Genomic DNA, 21,122 nt, shown 5'->3' on the forward strand with positions numbered 1-21,122 from the left:
GGTGATGGTCAGTGAACTCAGGGCACACAGCTTCAAAATGTACTTTATTTTCTATACCACCCAGACAACAGATGTCCTTTCACACAGCACTATAAACACTATTCACATCAACCACTCTGTCAAAATAGAAAAGAAAGCACAGAGCAGTTCACGGCTAGAGCAATGTGTCATGATTGCCTCATTCTCTAGTTGGCTGTTAAAACCTTTATCTTTTAAGGCATTTTCTCTTGCCCAAAGCAGGATTTGAGCACAGCAGCCACTAAGGACTGTGCTTGCACCCTTTGCTCCTGCTGCCACCTCTGAGCCCTGTGACTGTGACACTGACCCCTGGCCTGCTGGTCATACATGACCAGGACCAGCAGACCCTTGTGGCTGGTGATACCAACACCAAGGTACTCCAAAGGTAGAGAGAAGCCAGTGTTCGTGCAAAGCAAAGCTTTAAGGAGGGTTTTTCACTGAAACAGTAATCATCCCTCAGGGAAAACGGCTGAGGTATTTTGCAGTCAAAACCATAAATAAGAAAGCCAAGCAACAAAGCTTCATATTGCCCAAATGCCAAACTGGAGCCCCAGGAGGAGGGTGGGGGTGTTGGGTAACCCCCCTGCCCTGCACATCCTCAGCGGCTTGGCAGGTGCAAGTCTCCCTTCCCAAAAGGTCTGTGGGATGAACTCATTAATAAAGATATGGCTTCCAGTTTTTAGCCATGTTTTTTAGTTAAACACTATAAATACATTCTTGGGCAATTTAAGGTAGAAAGTGCGTGTGCAGTGATTAAAAACCTTTGTACTGCAGTAAGGAGCATTTGAGGAAGTAATTTCCATTGTTCATGGAATCACAACTGTGACTGCTTTGTGCACCCCTTACAACACCCTGAAAAAATGGGAATATTCATCTTCCAGCCCCTCCCCTATATGAGGCTGTATTCCCTGATCTCAGGTCTCATTCCAATTCTCTGAGCTGTCTGATAGGAAGGCAGCTGGATCAAGCCAGTCACGTCCAGCTACCACATTTAACACACCATCCCCAGTTTCTCCTGGGGCTGCCCAGGGACTTGGTTGTGGCAGAAGAGCAGCCCAATAGCATTTGTTCTTCCCCACCAGCTGGTGTCTGGCTGAGGCATCCCAAGGCAGGAGGGTGGTGGGGAAAAACATCTTAGCTCATGTCCATTGACTCTGAGGTGGGGAGGGAAGCAGAATCTTTCTGAATGCTCTCAAAAAGTGATGCCATTTCAGGACTGGATCTGATCTGGGATGAAAACTCAGCCATTGCTGGGCTTTTCTCCACCTCAGGGATGGTCAGGAGAGCAGCCACTGCCCGCATGGCTGAGCGCTTCAGCTCATCCTGCTTCTCAAACTCCTGCTTCACCGAACCAGCTTTCACCTGCAAATCCAAAGCCCCGTATTCAGTTGGCATTTAGAAAAGCCCATACAGGCACAGACCCAACACAGCAGCAAGGGCCAGCAGAGAATTTTCCAGCTGGGGAAGTAAGGGAAGTGGGCGGCTCAGCAGCACTGAGGGAGAAGGCCAGGAGCAGAGGCAGCTTCAGGCAGGACCCACCCGGGGCCCTGCATCATCCTGCTCTCACCTTTGTGGAGCAGGTTGCCCGGAGGGGCTCGATCAGCCGCTCGAGCCGCTGCAGCACAGCGCTGGGGCAGAGCACCGAGAGCCGCGCCAGCATGATGAACGTCAGCATCTGGGCAGGAGGGGAGAAAACGGGTTGGTGCTCCGGGGCACCCAGCTCTGCTGACAGGCTGGGCTGTACCCGCACCGAGCTCGGTTCCTCTGCACTTGTGCAAGGGGCTCTGCTAAGAGCTGGAAGCGCACCCCTGGCAGCCAGGGGCTGGAGCTGCAGCTGACCCAGGTGTGTGCAATGCTGCAGGTGTCTGCAAAGGGCTGACAGCCCTGGGGACACTGCACCACAAGGCTCTGGGGATACACAGTCTGATTGCAGCTCAGGCCTCACAGAGAAAATCAGGGCACAGCACCTACCCGAATGTCATAGTGATCTTTCAGCCCATCCTCCACGTGGTTCAGGTAGTCATAGATGTCCAGCCGGTCTAGGCAGCTTTCCAGCAGGGTGTACATGCACTCAAAAGCGGCTTTCCTCACATCCAGGCCATCGTCCACTGTGTGCTTGAATGGCCCCATCTCTACCTGAACCAAGACAAACAGTACAGCTGTCACCAAAGCAGATGGCAGCAGCTCTATCGGGGCCCGCAGGCTGCTGTGAGTCACCGTGTGTCCCCTGCCCAGCCCCGTTACCTCCCGGATGAGCTCTCTCCGCACTTTGGTTTCATTGTACAGGCTGGGGAGGACTGTGCTCAGTAAATCCCGGATTAAAGAAGGCTTGTTGTGAGCAGCAGAATTAAACAGGGCTAAAGCTACACGGCGAACGTTCAGGTCTGGATCTTGCAGAGTTTGTAAGAAGTCATCTGTGGGATAAGAACACATCAGTCAGTCCTGCAGCCAACAGGCTGCAACATTTTTGCAGTAATTTAAAGTACATTGGGATGTATTTCAAGGAGGCTGGTTATGACAGCATTTATGGTAAAACAACTAGTAGCACAGTCTGTTAGAGCCATTTAAAATGCTTTCTCTCCCTCCATTTGGGATACAGTTAAGAAACATGACTATCCTGCATCTGGGCATAAAAACAAATGATGTGACTCTAGCTACTCTACCCTAAAGTCAAATAAGATAGCTTTGTTATTCAAGGAAGTTGTGGGGGATTTTTCTTGCTTAGATCCCATCTAATCAAACTTTTCTGAAACAGAAGGGCCAGTTTTATACAGCAGGTCCTTTTGTGGGCTCCCTGGACATCAGACACTCCTCGTGTAGGTTATACTTCTGAAGATCCTTTTTGTGGGGTGAGCTTACATGAAGAAAGAACTTAAGCACTCTAAAAAGCTATGGGATGAGCCCAAGAGCAACGCATCAGTGCAGTTAGCAAGGACTCACAGTAAGTGTTGTTGTTTAATCGCAAAAGCTGAGAAACACTGATAAAAACTAACTGGATTAGATGAGGTTCACACAGGAATGGAAAATCTCTGAGCTGCTAACAACATCCAATGTCCCATGTCCCCAGCTCACACCCCTTTCCAAACCAGCCTACCTATGCAGCCTTTCAGGAGAGCATCAATAGGCTGAGGCTGGTCTGTAATTGTGAACTTGATGGCAGTAACCACTGTGCTCCGGGCATGTGGGGAGCCTGCAATGAAGAGGGGAAGAAAAACAGTGAAAAATCAAGAGAGAAAATCACTGCTGTAACTGTAGTACATATTCTGCCCTTGTTCCTGTTATACATGTGTTACAGAGATAAGGGAGTAGAGGATTCTTATCAACTCTGTGTTTGAATCTTGTGTAGTCTCTGTTCCCTGCACTTTCCTGCTCTTGTGCAGACCAGTGCTCCTCTGATCCCCCTTGCAGTGAGATCCATCTCATTACCTGCTCTCCTCTCAACTGGCTTTGCTCCCTGTTGTAGCCACAAGCAGTTTACAAAATGAATTTCCACCAGAAGGCAGCGTTTCCCTGCTCTGGTCATTGCCCTACCCATTACCTGCTGACAGCTGTTTCCTCAGCCGTGGCAGCAGCTCAGCAGGGTTCACCAAAGTCAGCTTCCCCAGGCATTCCGCCACCACGTTGCGTGTCCCTTCCTCTGTGCACTCACAGTGCTTGAAGAGCAGAGCCCAGATATCCTCCACGTAAGGCGTGAGGCTGTCAGCTGGGGAGCAGCTGATGACTTCCTTCAGGGAGTGCAGCAGCAGGTACTGTCGCTTGGGCTGGCTCCCGATCTCCTTCAGCATGAAGGGCAGATACTCCTTCAGATTGCCAACGCTGACGTTTCCCAGCGCGTAGGAGGCGGCGGATTTCACCTCTTCGCTGGGGGAAGAGAACGCTTCCAGGATGACAGCTCTGAGCTCCCTCTGAGCACTGAGGTTCGTGGTGCGGCCCACCTCGGCCAGGAAGAGGAAAGCCAGCACTTGAACAGCAGGGCTGGACTTGGGACTTTTCACATCCTGGACAAACTGGTTCACTGTCGCAGGGGCTTCCTTTGGGCAGGCTGAGGACAGGGCTGCCACGCACTTTGCGATGGAGTGATATGCCTGTTTGTGCAACGTCAGCGAGGCCCCGGCCGAGCCCGAGGAGTAAACGGGTCCTGTCAGCTGCTTCACCAGCTCTGGGTAACCCATGGCAGCCGTCTTTGTCAGGACCAGAGCCTGGAAGAAGTCGATGATGGCGTTCAGGGCCCCTCCTTGAAGCAAAGGTGAGTGGACAAGCTGAAAGATTTCAGCAAGGACAGAGCCACTGATCTTGGAGATACAGGATGGATAAACCTTGGCCAAAGTTGTGAGGAACATGATGGTCACCTGGGACACGTGCATGTCATTCTCAGTAATTAAGACAGGGAGCTCTGTTAGCACAGCCTCAATCATGGCAGGCTTGAGGCTGTCACTGTAGTTCTTAACCAAGATGTCCAGAGCATTCAGAGTGCTCAGTTTCAAGGCACGTTGATTCTTTCTCAAGAAGGAAGCTAGAATGGGGAGACCTTCCCCTAGGATAGGTCTCAAATCTATTTTAAGTGGAGAACTAGCAATTAAGGTTAATGCTTTGACTGTTGTCAGTCTGGTGATTTCATTCTTGAGCCTCTCCAGAAATATCTTCAAGGTTGGCTGAAGGTCAGTGCTTAAATGGTCTCCCAAGTTGTAAATGATTTGTCCCATGCAGGAGATGGCACGTTCCTTCACCTCCTGGTCGATGTCAGCTGCCTTCAGCCTCTTCAGAGTACCAGGGAAAAGGTCCTTCACGTAGGGCTTGGCATCAAAGGTGCAAGGTTTGTCCAAGGGCCTGATAACTTTCACAAGCTGCTGAGTTACCAGCAGAGCTTCTGACGTGATCTTATAAAAGGGGTCTCCAATACAGGTGACAACAGAAGGCAGCAGGGCTTTGACATGAGGGTGAAATACCTCTGGCTGGTGGTTGCAGAGAAGGACGTGGAGGAAGGACAGTGTGTCGATCCGCATGTTGGAGGAGCTGGATTTATCCGCCAAGGAGAAAACAATACCTGTGCAGAAGAAAATATCAGGATGTCATATTTTTCCCAAAGAATGACGTTCATGGATCCAGCCAGGGACAATCACAGGAGACTTTTCTCATATTCATTATACAATCACACCAAAAGCAAAGGTGAGACCTGAGCTTTCCAGCAGTGGGAAGCTTCATAAGCCCACTGGTCAGAGAGCTCAGAGAAAAATGTGGTGGGGCAAATTAAAGAATTAGTCAATATAAAAATTTTTTTAAATGCCACTGCATTTTGCAAAAGGAAGTGGCGTGGGTATTTCTGATCTCAGTGTGGTAACTGCACAATTCCAGCTGCTTTCAGAGGAGGCTGGAATAGGCCCTCCCAAAAGCATCTTGTCAGGGGACTGTGGAATTGAACTTCATGTTTTTATCCTGGCTTTCAGCGCAGAGGCCACAATTAATCTGGGAGCTGTTCAGCACATCAGCACAGAGCAGAACTTCATGTGTTTGTCCTAATGCTGAGCAGAATAACTCACAGGAGTAAAACTGGAACACACAGGCAAGAAGCACATGTGTTCAGAATGGATTTTGCCAGCCCTGCTGCTTCACCCCAGACCACAGACAAGCTTACCAGGGATAAGTGCAGGTATATGATCTGCCAGGCAGCCAGGAAGAACACTGGCCAGTTCTGTCAGAAGGCTGAAACAACCCTGTCTTGATTTTATGCTCTTTTCTTTGAGCTGCTTATGCAAGGCCTTGATGATGTTGGGAACCTGCAGTTTAGAGAAGCAAATGAAAAGGGTACACAAAGGTACACCTCAGTCATCAGTCATCCCAGCTGCTCTCAGAGGCTCACTCTGGTACATTTCTACCACAATTTATTCAGTGAGTTTCCTGAGCAACAGCTGTAGTAAGGTACCAGCCAGACACTTCACCAAGAAACCACCCTGCCCCAGCTGCACACATGCCAGGGCTGGTGGAGGAGCAGTGCTGGCTGTACTCCCACACTCCTCTGCTGTGCCAGCTCTCTTCCCCCAGGAATGGCAGGAGACAGTAAACAGCCAGCCCTCTCTGGATCTGGGGCCCTCTAGATGCCTGCCACAGGGCCCCTTCAGATAGGTACATTCCCAAGGTAGCTACTTCTCATTGCTTTGTGATTTAACCCAGCCACCACCTGCTCACACACCTGGTTCTGAAGCATTGTCAAGGGAACGTCATCCTTGCCAGAGGCATCTGAAGAGTGCAGCCAGCTCTGGGTAGGCAGTGTTTGCTTCAGCAAGGAGATGTAAGCATTAAAGATGTCAGCTTTGACATTCTCCTCCCTCTCTTTGAACCTGCTTATCAAGGCTGGGGAGAGAGTTCTGTAGAAGTCCTGCAGGAGGTCATGCCTGCTGCTGACAATGGCCTCCAGGCACTTGGCCGCAGCCCTGCGGACCTTCCAGCTGATGTCGTCATCGTCACTGTACTCGTCATCGCTTTCTAAAAACAACACAAGGGGAAACAAGGTGCAATTGTGAGAAAACTGCAGCTAAAGGATCACTTGATCCTCAGAGCTGCCCTCTCCAGGAGGAGAAAGCAGGAAGGGGAGAAATGTTAACCCCGTGTTCTGCTGAGCACAGCCATCCTCACAAGCAGGCACCTTGCTCTTCATCCTCCCCATTTTCAGTTTCCATCATCTCTTCCTCTTCCTCCTCATTATCATAGTTGTAGTTTGGGTCAAAGGTAATGTACTTCAAACACAGTCCCATCACACTTGAGATGTGAGGGTCCATTTCCTTTGGGCACCTATCACAAATGAAAATTGTAAGAGTTAATAGGAGACTAAGCTGTTTAAATATCCAAATATTATTAAGCTCAAAAGGATCACAAAGTGCTTCACAGATCATTTTGATAATATGAGTTAAACCAAAGATGTTCCTTCCTGCTGTGCATGAAGCAAGGCCACACTCCCCTATAGGGAGGAAGCAATAATTTTTTTAGGACAAATAAATAAATTGCCTTCACCTTGTTGGGAGGACTGAGCTAAAACCAGAAGATTTGGTGAGGAGGGAATAGTTTTACTCAAAGTGACCTTGCAACTGGGAATGCTAAAGATGTCAGTGTGGGAAAACTCCATTTTTTATACCTAATGTTGTTCATCCTCTGCCTATTTTCAGAAGTACAATTCCTGGGGAGAGATAATACACTCTCACAGACATTCAGGAAGCCTTTTGTTAGAGTGAGGCAGGCAGCAGGCCCCCTTGCCCTTCTCTCAGCTGGGATAACTAAGCCAAACAGAACCTGTGTCCCCATGTGTCTCTGTCACCAAGTATTATTAGCAAGATAATGAAATAAACCTACTATTGGCATTTCAGCTGTGGTTTGCTGGTGGCCCTTGGTTACCTGTATGTGTCAATGCACACATAACACACCCTGGCTGAATCCTCCCTTCCTCGGGAGACCACCTCAGCAGCTCTGCAGGGCTCCTTTTCCAAGCAGTAAATGTTTGACCAAATGACAGGAGAGCTGCAGCTCAGCAGTTCTTTTGCCCAACCCCCTTGCTGCCTCCAGCTCCCTCCAGCCACCAGGAGCGAGGCAGTTCCCTCTAGCTAAGGAACACACCAAAGACAAGGAAAACTCCCACTCCTGCAAAACCAATACAGAAGGACAGCCTTACATGCTGAGGTAAAGCAGCTCATGATTCCAGTCCAACTCTGCATGTGCAGAAGAGATTTTGTATGTGAACTGTCTTCCCAACAGGAATACATGCAGGATGGCCCTCCTTCGAGGATGCTAAATATATGGATATTTACACCAGGAGGACACTGATGCCCTGGATGGTGCAGAGGCATTCCCCAAGGGCACACACCTTCTCACAAAGGACTCAAAGGCCTGGAAACAGTACTCTCGCAGCTCGTCGTCATCCACGTTACAGTACTGAACAATCAGAGGAATTATCTTCTCCAGGTGTTCTCCTGGGAAAGACAAAGCAAACAGCAGTGAAAATCCATTCCAGCCTTCACTCACCTGGGCAGCTGAGAACTCAACCAGCTGCCACTTCCTTCCTGTGCCTGGTGGAGCATTCCTGCCCCAGACCTCATGGGCAAGGTGCCAGCAGCCCAGCAAAATCAGCTGTGCTGGTTTTCAGCAGCCAATCTCCGCTCCCTGTCGGCAGCCCCTCGTTGGCATTTCACTCACAGAAGAGCTGTCACTAGAGATCTCTTAGAACCTAATCTCAACTCTGGCAGAGGTCTTTTAGACAAGTAATACAATATGTTGCCATCCCCTCTGTCATTTAAAAGGGGGTGAATCCACTGACCTGGTTCACAGAGGTGTGAACCTCAGGCAAGAGCTGCAAGATCTTGAGGGGAAGACTTTAGTCACTAGCAAAGGACAGCCAGAGAGATACTCTGGTGTCGCTTTTGCAAGTGGAGATCAGAGAACCAGACCAGAGCCACAGAGGGGATCACAAGCAGAAGCTACTAATACATTAAGAACAATGAACACTCTTCTTTTACCACTAAGAGGAGCTGCTCTAAAATGCATGTACATTTCCCAGCACCATTTCAAGGTGCTCATCCTACCTATGCGGTGCCCAGCCTGCCTGCTGATGCCAGCCACACACTGAATGTACGTCCTGGTGGTAGATGTGGACTCATTCCTCTTCAGCTCTGCCAGCAGATGCTCTGTAAGCTCTGAGAAGATGTTTCCACTGCAGGTCAAGACCAGGTGCCCCAGGGCAATGATGGCCCGTTTACGAACTGCCAGCCTGGGGCTTGTCAGCTGGGGCAGCAGGCAGGTCAGGATGGAGGAATGGAATGAGTAGAGTGTTCCTCCCAACCTGCAATGAACAGAACAAGGCACAAGGTGAAAGTCAAAGGCTTCAGAAAAAATCCCTCTTGGCAGCAACAAATCTGAAAATCCTTCAGCTATGGAGACTTCATGCACATTGTGGGGAGGGGGAGGAGAAGGATGGGTTTGTCATTTTGGTCTGAACACTGACTTGGTCTGTAAAACACAGGGAGAGGTAATTTGTCTCCATTGTGGAGGAGTTTTTGACTGTGTCCTTCTGGAAGACCCAAGGGTGTGCTAATAATTTCCTGCATGCAGATGACATATGACACTGTCACTCTGACTTATGCAACAAGAGGCAGCCAGGAAAAAAAAAAAAAAAAGCGTGCATGATGGGCTCATAGGGCTAAAATAAACCTCCCTGCTTTGCCCTCACCCTTCCATGTTTGTGTGAGCTAAGCTTCTGTGGGCTCCATCACCAGAGGCACTGCCATTCCCAAGCACAGAAAGGCTTGGCATGTTATCTCTCATCCCTGCTGGGGACCTGCTCTACTCAGATATTCCCTAGGAGCAGCCAACCAAATCCTGTGTTTTTAAGTCCCAGTAATAGGATTAGGGAAATAAAGAAATCAAAAGCAGACACATCCCTGCAGTCCACTTCTATGCACAGCTGCCAGAAGGAAATCCCCTGGTACCTGCTCAGCATATCTGACAGGATGTCAAGAGCTTCCAACTGCACAGACACATCCTCCTGCTTGCTAATGGCTCCTGTCAGCTGGGCTGTGATCTTTTTGCACACATTTGCTGTCATGGTGGAACCTGCAAGAGAGATATTTTTCCCTGCTGTCAGTTAACACTTTTTGCCACTAGGAACCATTCAATTCCTTGTACACTGAAAAAAGAAATGATCGCTGGGAGATCTAATCAGGGCAGATTCATGAGATGGCTGCAGAGGAAAATCCTGTTGCTGGGAGCCTCAGGTATCCCTTGAAAAGCTGATGCTTTTTTGGGATACATAGCTCCAAATACAGCTCAAGTTTTCATTTAATTCTGCATTTCAACCCATTGGTACCTCAGCTCTACTGTCCCTCCCCTGATTTCACAGACTGTCCTCTGGCAGGTGAGTAAAGAATCGGTAACTTTCAGGCTCTGGACTCTACATTTTCCCCCCTTTGCCAAAGGCTGGGACTCCCCGTCCCTCAGTGACAAATGGTGACGGACAGTGTACCTGTGGCAGCTGGTGGCAGCTCAGAAATAACTGTTTTGAGGCCAATGCTGGAGATATCTCGCAGCTGCTCCTTGTCCGACAGCATGTTCGTACAGAGCGTGTCCACGATGGTCTCCACCTGGTACTCCTTCACTTTGCCAACCAGCGGGCCCAGGCTGCGGGACGAGAAGCCAGTCAGGATGAAGGGCCTAATCCAACTGTCCACGTCCTTCAAACCATCAACTGCTCCTTCTTAAAGATCCTGGCCACCTATCTGGGAATGACTGACATTCTGCTCTAAGCACCTCCCTTAGGCACAGGAAGGAAATTTTCCTGGTTCCATTTTGATGCCTCCTTATTATCACACTCTGGATGGATGAGAGATTGCAATGAGTATGGACTTACTGCAGATACAACCAGAGATAACCAGGCAAAGAAGCTGAGAAGATGGTCCTCTGCTCAGTGCCCAACTGTTTTGCTTTAAAACCCAGAATAAACCAACCCAAACCAGGCAGAGAGAGGAGTCAAAAGAAGTCAGGACAGTGGGAATCAAAAAGAAAGAGCCAAAAATAACAGGGAAAGAACAGGGATAGAAGCAGCACATGGTTGAAAAGAAGGGAATATGAATAGGATCCACAGCAGGAAAAAATAGAGGAACCCAAAGTTGTCTTTAAATGGCCCACCTTTCTGGAGCCCTGGGGTGAACTGAGCCATTCAATGGCATTTCTAGACTGAACGCGCCCACTTAGCCATGCTGGGGAAAGAGATGGGAAAGAATATATCAGCAGCAGGATCCCTTTATCAGAGGATTCACTAATAGAGGAACCTGCTACTTTTGTTCACTTGGATTAAAAATATATGGGAATGGTCAAAGACAAAGCAACAGCACAGGCTGCATTCAGAGTCGGGGCAGGGAAAAAATCCAAGTGCATTATAAAGTTCAATGAAAACTCCCTTGAGGAGAAGGATTCGGACCTGAAATTAAAGCCCATGAGGGCTGAACATGTTTAGTACCATTGCTATCAAAAATAGATCCATGGAGAAATTCAGCACTGGATTTCAAAGCCTGAGAGAGGTCAAGAGGTTGATAAGCAAAATTTTTAAGTGTGCTTCTCCCTGAAGAAATAAAATCCTAGGGCTCTGCCTTCCACGTGGTAAGGTTTATAACAGGAACACTGAAGTACTTCAAAATCATCTCTTGTTGCTACAAAGGTATCTGTGTGCTCACCCCTTGAGAGTGTCTACCTGGGGAGAAATTGCAGTGCCTGCAACAGAGGGCAAAGTCCCTTGCAAAGGAGGTTTGTGGGAGGTGTGAAAGGCCAGGCTCTGCTCTCACACTCTCTGCAGTCTGTGATGGCTTTGTAAGTGCCAGGAAACATGGCTATTACTGTGTAGGCTCTTACCATTTGACAGCAAGGTTCTGTACTTCCCCATTTTTGTCCTCCAGCAATTTCAAAAGCATTTTCACAACTTTTTTCTCACTGTCTTCATCTAGTTTTATTGAGTCTTTCTGCAGTTCCATCATCAGGTCATTGGTGGCCATAAACCTGAAAGGACACAGGGAGAAAGTGGACTGGCTGATGTGCAGACACAAATGCATCACCTTTGCATCACCTGGGCAGAATTTGGCAGCTGGTGCTTGTATGAAAACACACTACCAAAGAGTAACTTACAACACTGTCCTAAGAAAAAGGAAAATTACTGCTATCTTACAAGTAGATAACTACCTAACAGGGGTCAGGTAAACAAAAGCTCTAAAAGTGGCACTCAGCATGTGTATTTTTTCTCAGTGACTAAATCAAGATGGTTAACTATGCAAGAAAAAAATCATGATGGCTTTTTTCACCAAATTTTCACCTGGCCTAGGAAAAGCAGTCTGGGGTCTAAGAATTCACCTGGCTCTGTTCTTTCTGGCTAACTTAGCACTGACAGTATGATCCCAGACATGGACAAGTCCTTTCAGTTTCAAAAATGAAAAAAGAAAGTAATGACTCCATGCAAACTACACCTCAGAAGTGCACTAGGCTATATTTAGATTGCTGTGAGCAAAACCAATCGAGTATTTATCACTCCAGATTAGAAAGACAAACAAAGACCCAATTCACTGTCAGTTTTCTAACAGGAACAGAATGGATATTGAGAAATTCTGGAAAGTATCTATTTTCCCAGGAGCAGGAAAGCAAAAGGTGCTGGTATATAGGAGTCTGAGGTTCTAAGAAATCTCAGTGCGGCTATCGTGTGTTAGCTGCTTTCCAATGTTAGCCCTGCACAGAATGGATGTCTGACAGGAACCATGAAGTCCTTCTCTCTTGTTAGAAAATGACAGCTCCTTTTTAAATTAGGCTCTGATGTCACTCATTCAGCACACAAGAGCTCTCATGTACAAGTTGTCATCTGAGGCTTCAATCTGCCAGGCCATTCCTGAGCAGCAGTGAAGTCCACCTGGAACGAGAGAGTGCTGTGGTGCTCCCCAGCCAGCCCAAAATCCAGAGTGAGCAAACAGCAGTAACGTGCCCTAAGATGTTAACGTGCAATCTATTTCTGATTCTGCCAGAGCTCTTCAGCTGCGCTCCGCAGTCCAGCGTCTGTGCCGAACCAGCATGACCAATTATGGCCACGGGCTGCACATCCCGCTCTGGCCTCGCTGCCTGCTGCCACCCTGCCCCAGGACCTCGAGATCTCACCAACACATCCATCTGTGAGGGGAACAAGGGAAACTTGGCCCTATAACAGGTCATGCTTGGCCATGTGCTGGGAGGAAGTGGCCCTGCCACCTCTGACATGACGTGCCTGGTGTTGGGCACATCTGCTTTGGAGTGTTAACTGTAAATTCTTTGAACAGACTGTTTGTACAACTGCTCTATCACTGACTTCTTTATAAAGTACCTATTTCAACGTCTGAGAACATCAGCAGCTTCTAGAAAAATCAACCTACTTTTAGGCTATTACTAACCCCTCTGTTATACCTCAAAATACCAAGTCTGGTATTTTGAGGTCTAAGAGAGGGATTAGTAACCCTAAACATTATCTTCCAGGTTGATACTGAGAGAACAATATCCTAAGGAGTGAAATCTTTCATACATGTCAGTTTTAATTACTTTTTGATAGAGTGCCCTAGATGTTGAGCCATCCATCTAACCCTAAAAAGATGCCAACTTTTCTGCTGACATAAATAAAGAAATAGAAGCAACTCAGTCCTGTTAGGAAGGCACATTCTCCCATAACACAGAAAAAGTTCTCCAAGCAATCTGAGCAGAACCAGTATGTGCAGCAGCCATCACCCAGATCACCCAGGGACACGGGAGTCTACTCACCCCTTTTAATGCACTGACTATCTCACAAATTATCAAAACAAACTAGAAGCATTTCTGCTACGATGTTCTTTATTCACAAAACAAATAACAACTTGGAGCCCAGCTGCCCAGACTTATTCCCCCTTCCACTTTCATCAGGCACCAATCTAGGCAAGGGAGGGGAGCTCCTCTAGCTTCTCTACATGTCCCTTCAGCTAGGATACAGTCGGCTAGATACCCTGTAAATACAACTGATGCAAATCTCAGGTCTCCTGCGCACCCGCTCCTGGCGCGGCACGACCCCTCTCCGTGCAGCCCCCTCCTCCCAGGGCCCCGGGGCGCCGTTCGCAGGTGGCTGCGGCCCGCAGGGCCTGTCCCGTGGTGCCACACCTGAAGTCCTTGTCGGTGGAGGTCATCTTCTCCAGCAGGCTGGAGATGTGGTAGGAGACGCTGGCCATGGCGGAGGGCTCTGCGGGGCCCGGCGTCGCCGCCCGATCCGTTCCGCGCCGGGCGGCCCCGAGGCGGCGGGAGAAGCCGGGACAGACGGCTTTGAGGGCCGATGAAGGGCTCTGTCCGGGCCCCGGCGGTGCCTCTGGCCACTCGGCGGGCTCGGCTCGCGGCGCTCGAGGCAGGACAGGTCAGTCGCCGCTCCCGCCCTTCGCCCTCTCCGTGCCCAGCCAAGGCAGTGGCCGCCCCCGGAACCCGGCACGGGCGGAACGTCGTCGCAGGCGGGCGGGGCGCGGCGGGGCCGGTTGTGCGCGGACCGGCGTGCCACGTCTGAGCGCGCGGGCAGAGGCCGGGCCGGGAGCACCGCGGGGCCGCCGCCGCCATGGTGAGGCGGGGGCGAGCGGGGCCGGGCCCGCCGCCAGCGCCGGGGGGCCGGGGTAGGAGGGAGCGGGGAACCGACGGCGTCCCGCTGCGGGGCTCGAGAGCAGCCAGGTGCGGCCTCCCGTCGCGGCCCGGGCAGCCCGGGGCACGGCACACGGGGCACCGGGCACGCCACAGGGTACACCGGACCCGGCTGGGCGGCCGGGGATGGACCGGGGCTCCAGGGGCCGCGGCCGCGCGTTGTTGCGCTGAGCTCGTTCTGTTCCTTCTCCCCGCAGGTGTCGGTCATTAACACGGTGGACACGTCCCACGAGGACATGATCGTAAGTTTGCGGGAAGCTGCTCCGCCGGTCCGGCGGCTGCTGTGACAGAGCTGCTCTGGGGCTCTCTGTGAGCACTGAGGGCGACATGTATGTGCTCGTGAAAGAGAACACTCGGGGGTGTTGGATGCAGAATACTGTCTGAGATCCTGATCTTGCCATTTTTTACTGTGTGGAGAGAAAAACTTGGCTGGGAGGAAAGGGGAAATTATTTAAAATCTTAATTTTCATGTGAGGGCTTTTTCTGCCCTTTTTGGTGAATTAATAGAGATGTGTGTATATTTGCTGTTACAGACCTTCAGCTGATAAAAATGGTTTTCCTTTAAGTGGATGTGTCTGGGAGTAGATGTATTAATGTGGGTAGGAAGAAAGGTTTGAAAGTAATTTGTTGAAGGAAGGAGCCCAGTTAGGTGAGCCTAATTCTTCAGGAAGTATTTCTTCACAGAAAAGGCTATCAAGTATTGGAAAGGGCTGCCCAGGGAGGTGGTGTAGTCACCATCCCTGAAGGTTCAGGAAATGACTAGATGTGGTACGCAGTGTTCTGGTCTAGTGACAAGTGACAACCGTTGGTCAAAGGTTGTAGTCAGTGACCTTGGAGGTCTTTTTCGGCCTTAAAGATTCTGTGGTTCAGTGATGGTGAAGTTTTAAATATAATTAAGAGCAGTATTTGTACACCCACTTCACATTTTAAGAAATAGAAATACATAACTGGTCACTGCTTTGTAGTCAGCAGCCTGAATTCCCTGTCATGAAAATGCTGTGGTTGTTGCTCAGAATTCCCTGGATTCCTTCCGTTTAACATTTGTACAGTGATTGAAGAAGCAGTTGGGGAAAAAAATTGCTTGTGTGGCATGCCTGGATTGTTTAAAACCGTTCCTCTGGCCCCGGTGTGTGGGGCCTGGGGCAGCTGTGCTGCAGTGGTCGGTCAGCAGGCCGAGCGCCGTGCTGAGCACAGCTCTCCCTGCTCTCCTTGCAGCACGATGCACAGATGGATTACTACGGCACGCGCCTGGCGACCTGCTCCTCAGACCGCTCCGTGAAGATCTTCGATGTCCGCAACGGGGGGCAGATCCTCATTGCAGACCTGAGAGGGTGAGATGTCACAACATGAGAGGTCAATCAGGGCAAAATCTTCATGCTTTGTCCTTTTGCCCTTGGGCAGCACAGAGTGCAGGTTGAATTCTAGGGTGAACTCCTCCAAGACTGTGCTGAAGAACTTCTCATAGCTGGGGTGGGGACAGAGCCCCAGTGGGAAGCACAGTGGGGCTTGGTCATTCATTTAGTACTTTGCACCTGTGATTTTCAAGAAGTAACAGGGACTGATACAAGTGTGAATTGTTTTCTGTGACAGTGAGAGCCCTGTGTCAGGGCAATAACATTGCCATCTTAGCATTATTCATTCCTCTTGTCAGAGCTCTAATCCTTCCCAGGGTAGCGATTCACATCGGTGGTCTGTGAGGCAGCTGCAGCTGGAAGGGGTTTCTCTCACCTTTACCTAATGACGCTGTTTCTTGCAGGCATGAAGGTCCCGTGTGGCAGGTTGCCTGGGCTCATCCTATGTATGGGAATATCTTGGCTTCCTGCTCCTATGACAGGAAGGTTATTATCTGGAAGGAAGAAAATGGCACTTGGGAAAAGACCTACGAGTACACGGGACATGATTCTTCAGGTATGGAGGGTTGGAGTGTGGAGCTGGGAAGGGAGACTGAGGAGATGAGGGGATTTGGGTAAGACTGAAATAAATCTGTTAGTGTTAAGGAAGAAAGCCTCTGTCAAAAAGAAGAGGATAAAAACTGAAGAGAGAGCAAATGTGTTCAGCACTAACAGGATATTTCCCTAAGGTTGTATTGCTAGATAAGCCCCTACTGATTCATACCATGTGTCTGTAGGTGTTGTTATACAAATAAGTCAGCTTTCAAATAAAGATGGCAGGGAACTGAGTTCTTGAGGAAAATACTGTCTGTTTCCAGTTAGAAAGACTGCATGCTGTACTTTGTTTTAAAATTGAAACTCTTTTGTTCAGATTATTTACCCTCCCAATGCAGATCTGTTACCCAGTAAACAATGCTAATTCACTGGCTTTTGCTGAAATTTGACTCATTCTCAGCTTTCAAAGCCACGTGCTTTTGGTGACAGCGCTACTGATACCAGTCAGTGAATTGTTCTGTCAGTTTTAGGTAGGCCCTGTGCTGTAATCTGGTCTGTCTTGCCCTTCCCAGTGAATTCTGTCTGCTGGGCACCACACGACTATGGACTGATCCTGGCCTGTGGGAGCTCTGATGGGGCCATTTCCTTGTTGAGCTACACGGGTGATGGGCAGTGGGAAGTCAAAAAGATCAGCAATGCACACACGGTGAGTCTGGTCCTTTGGAGCAGCCCAGAGTTCCCAGAGCTACAGATAACACCAAGGTGATACCTCAGAGGCTTGAGTAGATAAATACTGAAATGCAATGAAATTATGTGGAACATCCAGAACCAAGAATAGTTTCAGTTCATTCAGAGTAGGCAGGTATACTTTTTAGTCACTAAAATGAAGTGGAAATACGATGAAGTTCACTAAACAGCACTGGCAATCCCTGTTTATTGGGCATTATTTTTAAACACAGTGCTGAAATTACGTGGTAAGAAATGGCCTTGGTCCTAATAATACCTGCACCAGCTGGAAAAAACTGTGGGACTCCTGTTTTTCCCAAAATTGTGGTGATTTTTGTTTAAGCAGAATATAATAAGCTAATGGCAGTGGCCCCCAGTAGAAAGAAATTCAGCTTAGGACCAAAGGTTCCTTCTACTCCTGTATTCCTAAATCTTAGCAACTGTGTGTGCCTTTTGTCTTTGCAGTTTCTGTCTCTGTCTCCTCTATTTGCACATCCAGGATGAACTATTTTGTGTGCAAATACCCTTAGCTACCTCAGGCTTTCTGAGTAAGTGCCTTAGTGAGGTTACTCTGCATCTGGATTTCTTATTCATACGATGTTCATCCAGCATTGTGCAAGACTTCAGTTTTTGTGAGATGGGCTTATTCCCCTTTCTCAATAGAGAATATGCTACATGTTCTTCACCCTCTCAGTAGCCTCTATCTATTTATTTAGTTAATTAAAGTAAGCAATTTTAACAGTGATGTTTTTCATTAACTAGATTGGATGTAATGCAGTTAGCTGGGCTCCTGCTGTTGTACCAGGAAGCCTTATAGAACAACCCTCTGGTCAAAAGCCAAACTACATCAAAAGATTTGCATCTGGTGGCTGTGACAACCTGGTCAAGATCTGGAAGTAAGTGCGCTGTTGCCAGATAAAACCTGACACTTTAGGCTTTGAGTTTCCCTGTTAGTATCTCAAGTAATATTTTTGGCATCCCTATTGTATCATCTTCAAATTACTGTTTTAGAAAAGTGTTTTAAAAATGGATACTTAGTGATGCACAGTATCTCCCATGATTCTTGCAGTTTGTGCCAGCCCTGTGTGATTTTGTCTCCAAGGGTGGGTTTGTAATGGTCTTTGGTTACCACTTTGGTAATAGCAGATTTCTGACATTAACTGGAGGTCAGAACCTCTTTGCCTGTGCTGCTTTCTGTACCCTGGAGGGGATTTTGTCAGTTCAAGCCATAGAGATTTTTGGAGAAGTAGGGAACACTTGCGCTTTGTATTGCATTGATGAACAAGGAGTTTGAATGCTACAATCCAAAGCCTTCCCGAGCAGGGCATGAAATGATAAAGGATGCTGCCGCTCCCCTTCTGACTATATGGTTGTGTTTTCAGGGAAGAAGAGGGTCAGTGGAAAGAAGAGCAGAAGCTGGAGGCTCACAGTGACTGGGTACGAGACGTGGCCTGGGCTCCGTCCATAGGTTTGCCAACCAGCACCATTGCTAGCTGCTCACAGGTGAGGTTTCTTTGGAGCGACTGAGCCAGGCACTAGGTGTGCTCACTTCCATGTGCTTCCTTCCCTGTTTCTCTAGGGAAGGAACTGTAGGGATAGAGCTGCTGTAACAGGTCCTTTTGGCAATCCTTTGCTGTATTTGGGTCTCCGCATAAGAGCCTTTGACTCCTGTTCTTCCCAATCTCAGAAGCCCAATAGAAGCATTTCCCGACAAAGGTTTATGAGTGTGTGTGCCTCTGTACCAAAGACTAGCTTCTGGTTGGAAAATCATGAGCAGGATGGTCTCACTAGGAGGAAGACCTTACAACTAATGTCATATTTAGTGTTTTGGGATCAAATTTACTGAACTTCCTTCTAAAAATACTGTTTTCTAATAACTGGCATTCTTAATCAGCTCTGATGTCGTCAGCCTTTATATTGACTGTTGTCAGTGTTCTTGTTGCTAATCTGTAAATGCTTTTTTTTTTTAACATCAAGAAGACTACTTAGTGAGCTCCTGCCATGTGAGTGGAAAACAAAATCTCATTCTGGGGAAGTATTTCAGCTGATACATATGTATTGTGGGGGCTCTTCTCTGGTATTTGCAAGTCATTGTTTGTTGGTAGTTTTTCTCATCAGAGCTGTGGTCCTGCCTTGCCTTTATCCATAGCAAGGAGACAGCCTCTTGCTGTGCTGAGCACAAATCCATGCACACACATCAAGGGTGGTGCGTGAGCTGTGATTTAGAAGTGTAGCTCCAAGGGCAGTTCAAGGTTATGTTTCTTGTGCCCAGCCTTGGTCTCTGTGCTTTTGCAGGATGGCCGAGTGTTTATCTGGACATGTGACGATGCCTCTGGAAACTCCTGGTCGCCAAAGCTGCTGCACAAGTTCAATGATGTTGTCTGGCACGTGAGCTGGTCCATCACTGCCAACATCCTTGCAGTGTCTGGAGGAGACAACAAAGTGAGTACTGCTGCCTTGGCTTTTACCCCTGTGCACCCTGTTTCTAGAGGAGCTGAGATGAAACTGTTGTCATGTGTTTAACACAAGGCTGTCATAGAGTCTCCTTTGCTGCAATGGGGACATTTTTCTTCTGAATAACCAGGAGGGCAGGAAGACCATAACTTTTGGAAACTGCTTGCACTGCATTCTGAGTCCTTACTGGAGGGTAGAAATGCAGGCTGAGCTTCATTTTGTGGGGTACTGACAATTCACATACTCTCCTCATATGACTACAGGCTATCACCAAACCCATGCTGTGGTAGCTACAAGAAAAAGGGAAACAGGATTTCTTTAAAGCTGAAAGCTGTTCGTGCTCCTTTTTTGAGGTGACACTGTGGAAGGAGTCGGTAGACGGACTGTGGGCGTGTATCAGCGACGTGAACAAGGGCCAAGGAGGGGTGTCTGCTGTGACAGAAGGACAGCAGAATGAGCAGTGATGCATCATGGCATACTCCAGCTGCAACAAGTGACCACTGTTCCTGATTTGCGATGTGTCTTTAGCTGGATGAGAACTGATTTTATCTAAACTGGACATGAACATGGGAAACAATTATCCAATTTTATGAGCACTCTATTACTGGGAGGCTACAATATGTCGATAATCAGCCTTAATTGACATTCCCTTAAATTTAAGATAAACAGTATAGCCAAGTACTGTGCCTGATACTACTCCTTGATACTGTAGAAATTATTCCCTGCTTTTCTGGCTTAGGGGTTAAATTTGAGTGGCTGTGCTGTGGTCAGAGTTCAGGCACTTCAACAGAAGAGGGGGAAACTGTCAAAACAACGAGGTGTGATACTCCTTGATGCTCTGTGCCCTCAAAGACCAGAACTTTGTTTCACGTGAGGAAATGGGATGGTGGAGTTCTCGGGTTAGCTGGTAGTGTGCTAGCTAGCCCTGCTGGTAACAGTGACGTTGTACTTGTGTCTTTCTGAAAATAACGTGTTTGGTAAAAGTCTTTTTGCTTTCTTGAAGATGAAAAGGAGTAGTGGAATGCATATGTCTTCTGCTATATAATAATCTCAAACTGGGTTATTTAACCAACACCAGTAAATCAAACCATGGTTTGAAGATTTATTTTTTTTAGTCACACTTCTGTACTGTACCTCAGTTGTTTGGATTATTTTTTTTCTTGAGAATACCAACAGAATAAAATCCTATTGGTTAAAACTGGATGTGCTGTATGAAATAATCTTTTCACAGGACTGTCTTTTCAAGGCAATCTACAGTGTGTCTTCAGCCAAACCACAGTACTTCTTCCCATCTATGTAATTAGCTTTCCAAGGGCTTGGCTTTTTTGGTGGGTTTTTTTTTTTTTTTTCCCCTGTAATGGTATATCACGAGACAAGGCTTTAGAAAGCCATTGCTCTTCCTTTGGTCTTGGCAATTCCCAGGGAGAAGGTAAGCAGTGCCAGCTTCCCTTTTCTGCTCTTACAACTTTACTCGTCATGCGGGAAGAAAGAAGGACGTGAACCCATTCGCGCACTTTGAGGTTATTTTTAAAACCAGCGTTAGCCGGTGGAAAAGCGGAGCCGCAGGTTTATGACAGTTCCAGCCGTCCCGGCGCCCTCAGGGCCCAGCCCTGCCCCGGGCGGGCTCTTGGCGCTGATTGGGCGGCGGGGCGGCGGCGGCGGCGGTGATTGGATGGGCCGGGAAGGGCGGGAAGGGCGCCGCGCCCGCTCCCCTCAGCCCCGGCCCGCCCGCACCGCAGGAACCTTTGTAATTAATTTTACGGCGAAATTCTTCTCCAGAGCCATCAGATAGGGAAAAAATCAGCTATCTGACGTTGAGTGAAGACTGAATAAATATGTTTGTACTAATAAATACTA

At 48.3% G+C, this 21,122-nt stretch overlaps 2 protein-coding genes across 7 annotated transcripts; one reads left to right on the forward strand and one right to left on the reverse strand.

The window, feature by feature from the left end:
* Positions 1-27: 27 nt before the first annotated feature.
* Positions 28-13,895, reverse strand: LOC103824142 (cullin-associated NEDD8-dissociated protein 1-like). 4 transcript variants are annotated; one of them, XM_009099357.4, is made up of 15 exons: positions 13,681-13,895; positions 11,401-11,544; positions 10,019-10,173; positions 9,486-9,609; positions 8,583-8,839; positions 7,868-7,973; positions 6,659-6,804; positions 6,206-6,498; positions 5,651-5,792; positions 3,557-5,062; positions 3,113-3,208; positions 2,263-2,432; positions 1,990-2,154; positions 1,586-1,693; positions 28-1,380 (listed from the first exon to the last, which is right to left on the reverse strand). In XM_009099357.4, exons 1-15 carry the CDS (start codon positions 13,746-13,748, stop codon positions 1,153-1,155), a joined length of 3,708 nt encoding a protein of 1,235 aa, XP_009097605.1. In that variant the 5' UTR covers positions 13,749-13,895; the 3' UTR covers positions 28-1,152. The 4 variants fall into 4 exon arrangements, with proteins under 4 accessions (XP_009097605.1, XP_018779988.1, XP_018779987.1 ...); XM_018924443.3 differs by lacking the exon at positions 13,681-13,895 and adding an exon at positions 10,681-10,751 and having other exon boundaries at positions 11,401-11,532; XM_018924442.3 differs by lacking the exon at positions 1,586-1,693.
* Positions 13,896-14,034: 139 nt separating this feature from the next.
* SEC13 (SEC13 homolog, nuclear pore and COPII coat complex component) lies at positions 14,035-20,468 on the forward strand. 3 transcript variants are annotated; one of them, XM_030228206.1, is made up of 9 exons: positions 14,035-14,122; positions 14,397-14,441; positions 15,415-15,530; positions 15,956-16,107; positions 16,658-16,791; positions 17,574-17,707; positions 18,194-18,314; positions 19,107-19,253; positions 19,619-20,468. In XM_030228206.1, exons 1-9 carry the CDS (start codon positions 14,120-14,122, stop codon positions 19,727-19,729), a joined length of 963 nt encoding a protein of 320 aa, XP_030084066.1. In that variant the 5' UTR covers positions 14,035-14,119; the 3' UTR covers positions 19,730-20,468. The 3 variants fall into 3 exon arrangements, with proteins under 3 accessions (XP_030084066.1, XP_050835124.1, XP_050835125.1); XM_050979167.1 differs by lacking the exon at positions 14,035-14,122 and adding an exon at positions 14,160-14,229; XM_050979168.1 differs by lacking the exon at positions 14,035-14,122 and having other exon boundaries at positions 14,417-14,528.
* Positions 20,469-21,122: the final 654 nt, after the last annotated feature.

Source organism: Serinus canaria, chromosome 12, assembly GCF_022539315.1.
Source record: "Serinus canaria isolate serCan28SL12 chromosome 12, serCan2020, whole genome shotgun sequence".
NCBI classification, from domain to species: domain Eukaryota; kingdom Metazoa; phylum Chordata; class Aves; order Passeriformes; family Fringillidae; genus Serinus; species Serinus canaria.

Excerpts from the sequence above, each read along its gene's own strand:
- LOC103824142 (XM_009099357.4), bottom strand. The coding sequence starts at position 13,748 with ATGGCCAGCGTCTCCTACCACATCTCCAGCCTGCTGGAGAAGATGACC. Across the intron at positions 6,499-6,658 it reads TGGGGAGGATGAAGAGCAAG|AAAGCGATGACGAGTACAGT; the intron begins GTGCCTGCTTGT and ends TGTTGTTTTTAG. Across the intron at positions 3,209-3,556 it reads GAGGAAACAGCTGTCAGCAG|GCTCCCCACATGCCCGGAGC; the intron begins GTAATGGGTAGG and ends TCTTCATTGCAG.
- SEC13 (XM_030228206.1), top strand. Across the intron at positions 17,708-18,193 it reads AACCTGGTCAAGATCTGGAA|GGAAGAAGAGGGTCAGTGGA; the intron begins GTAAGTGCGCTG and ends TTGTGTTTTCAG. Across the intron at positions 18,315-19,106 it reads CCATTGCTAGCTGCTCACAG|GATGGCCGAGTGTTTATCTG; the intron begins GTGAGGTTTCTT and ends GTGCTTTTGCAG.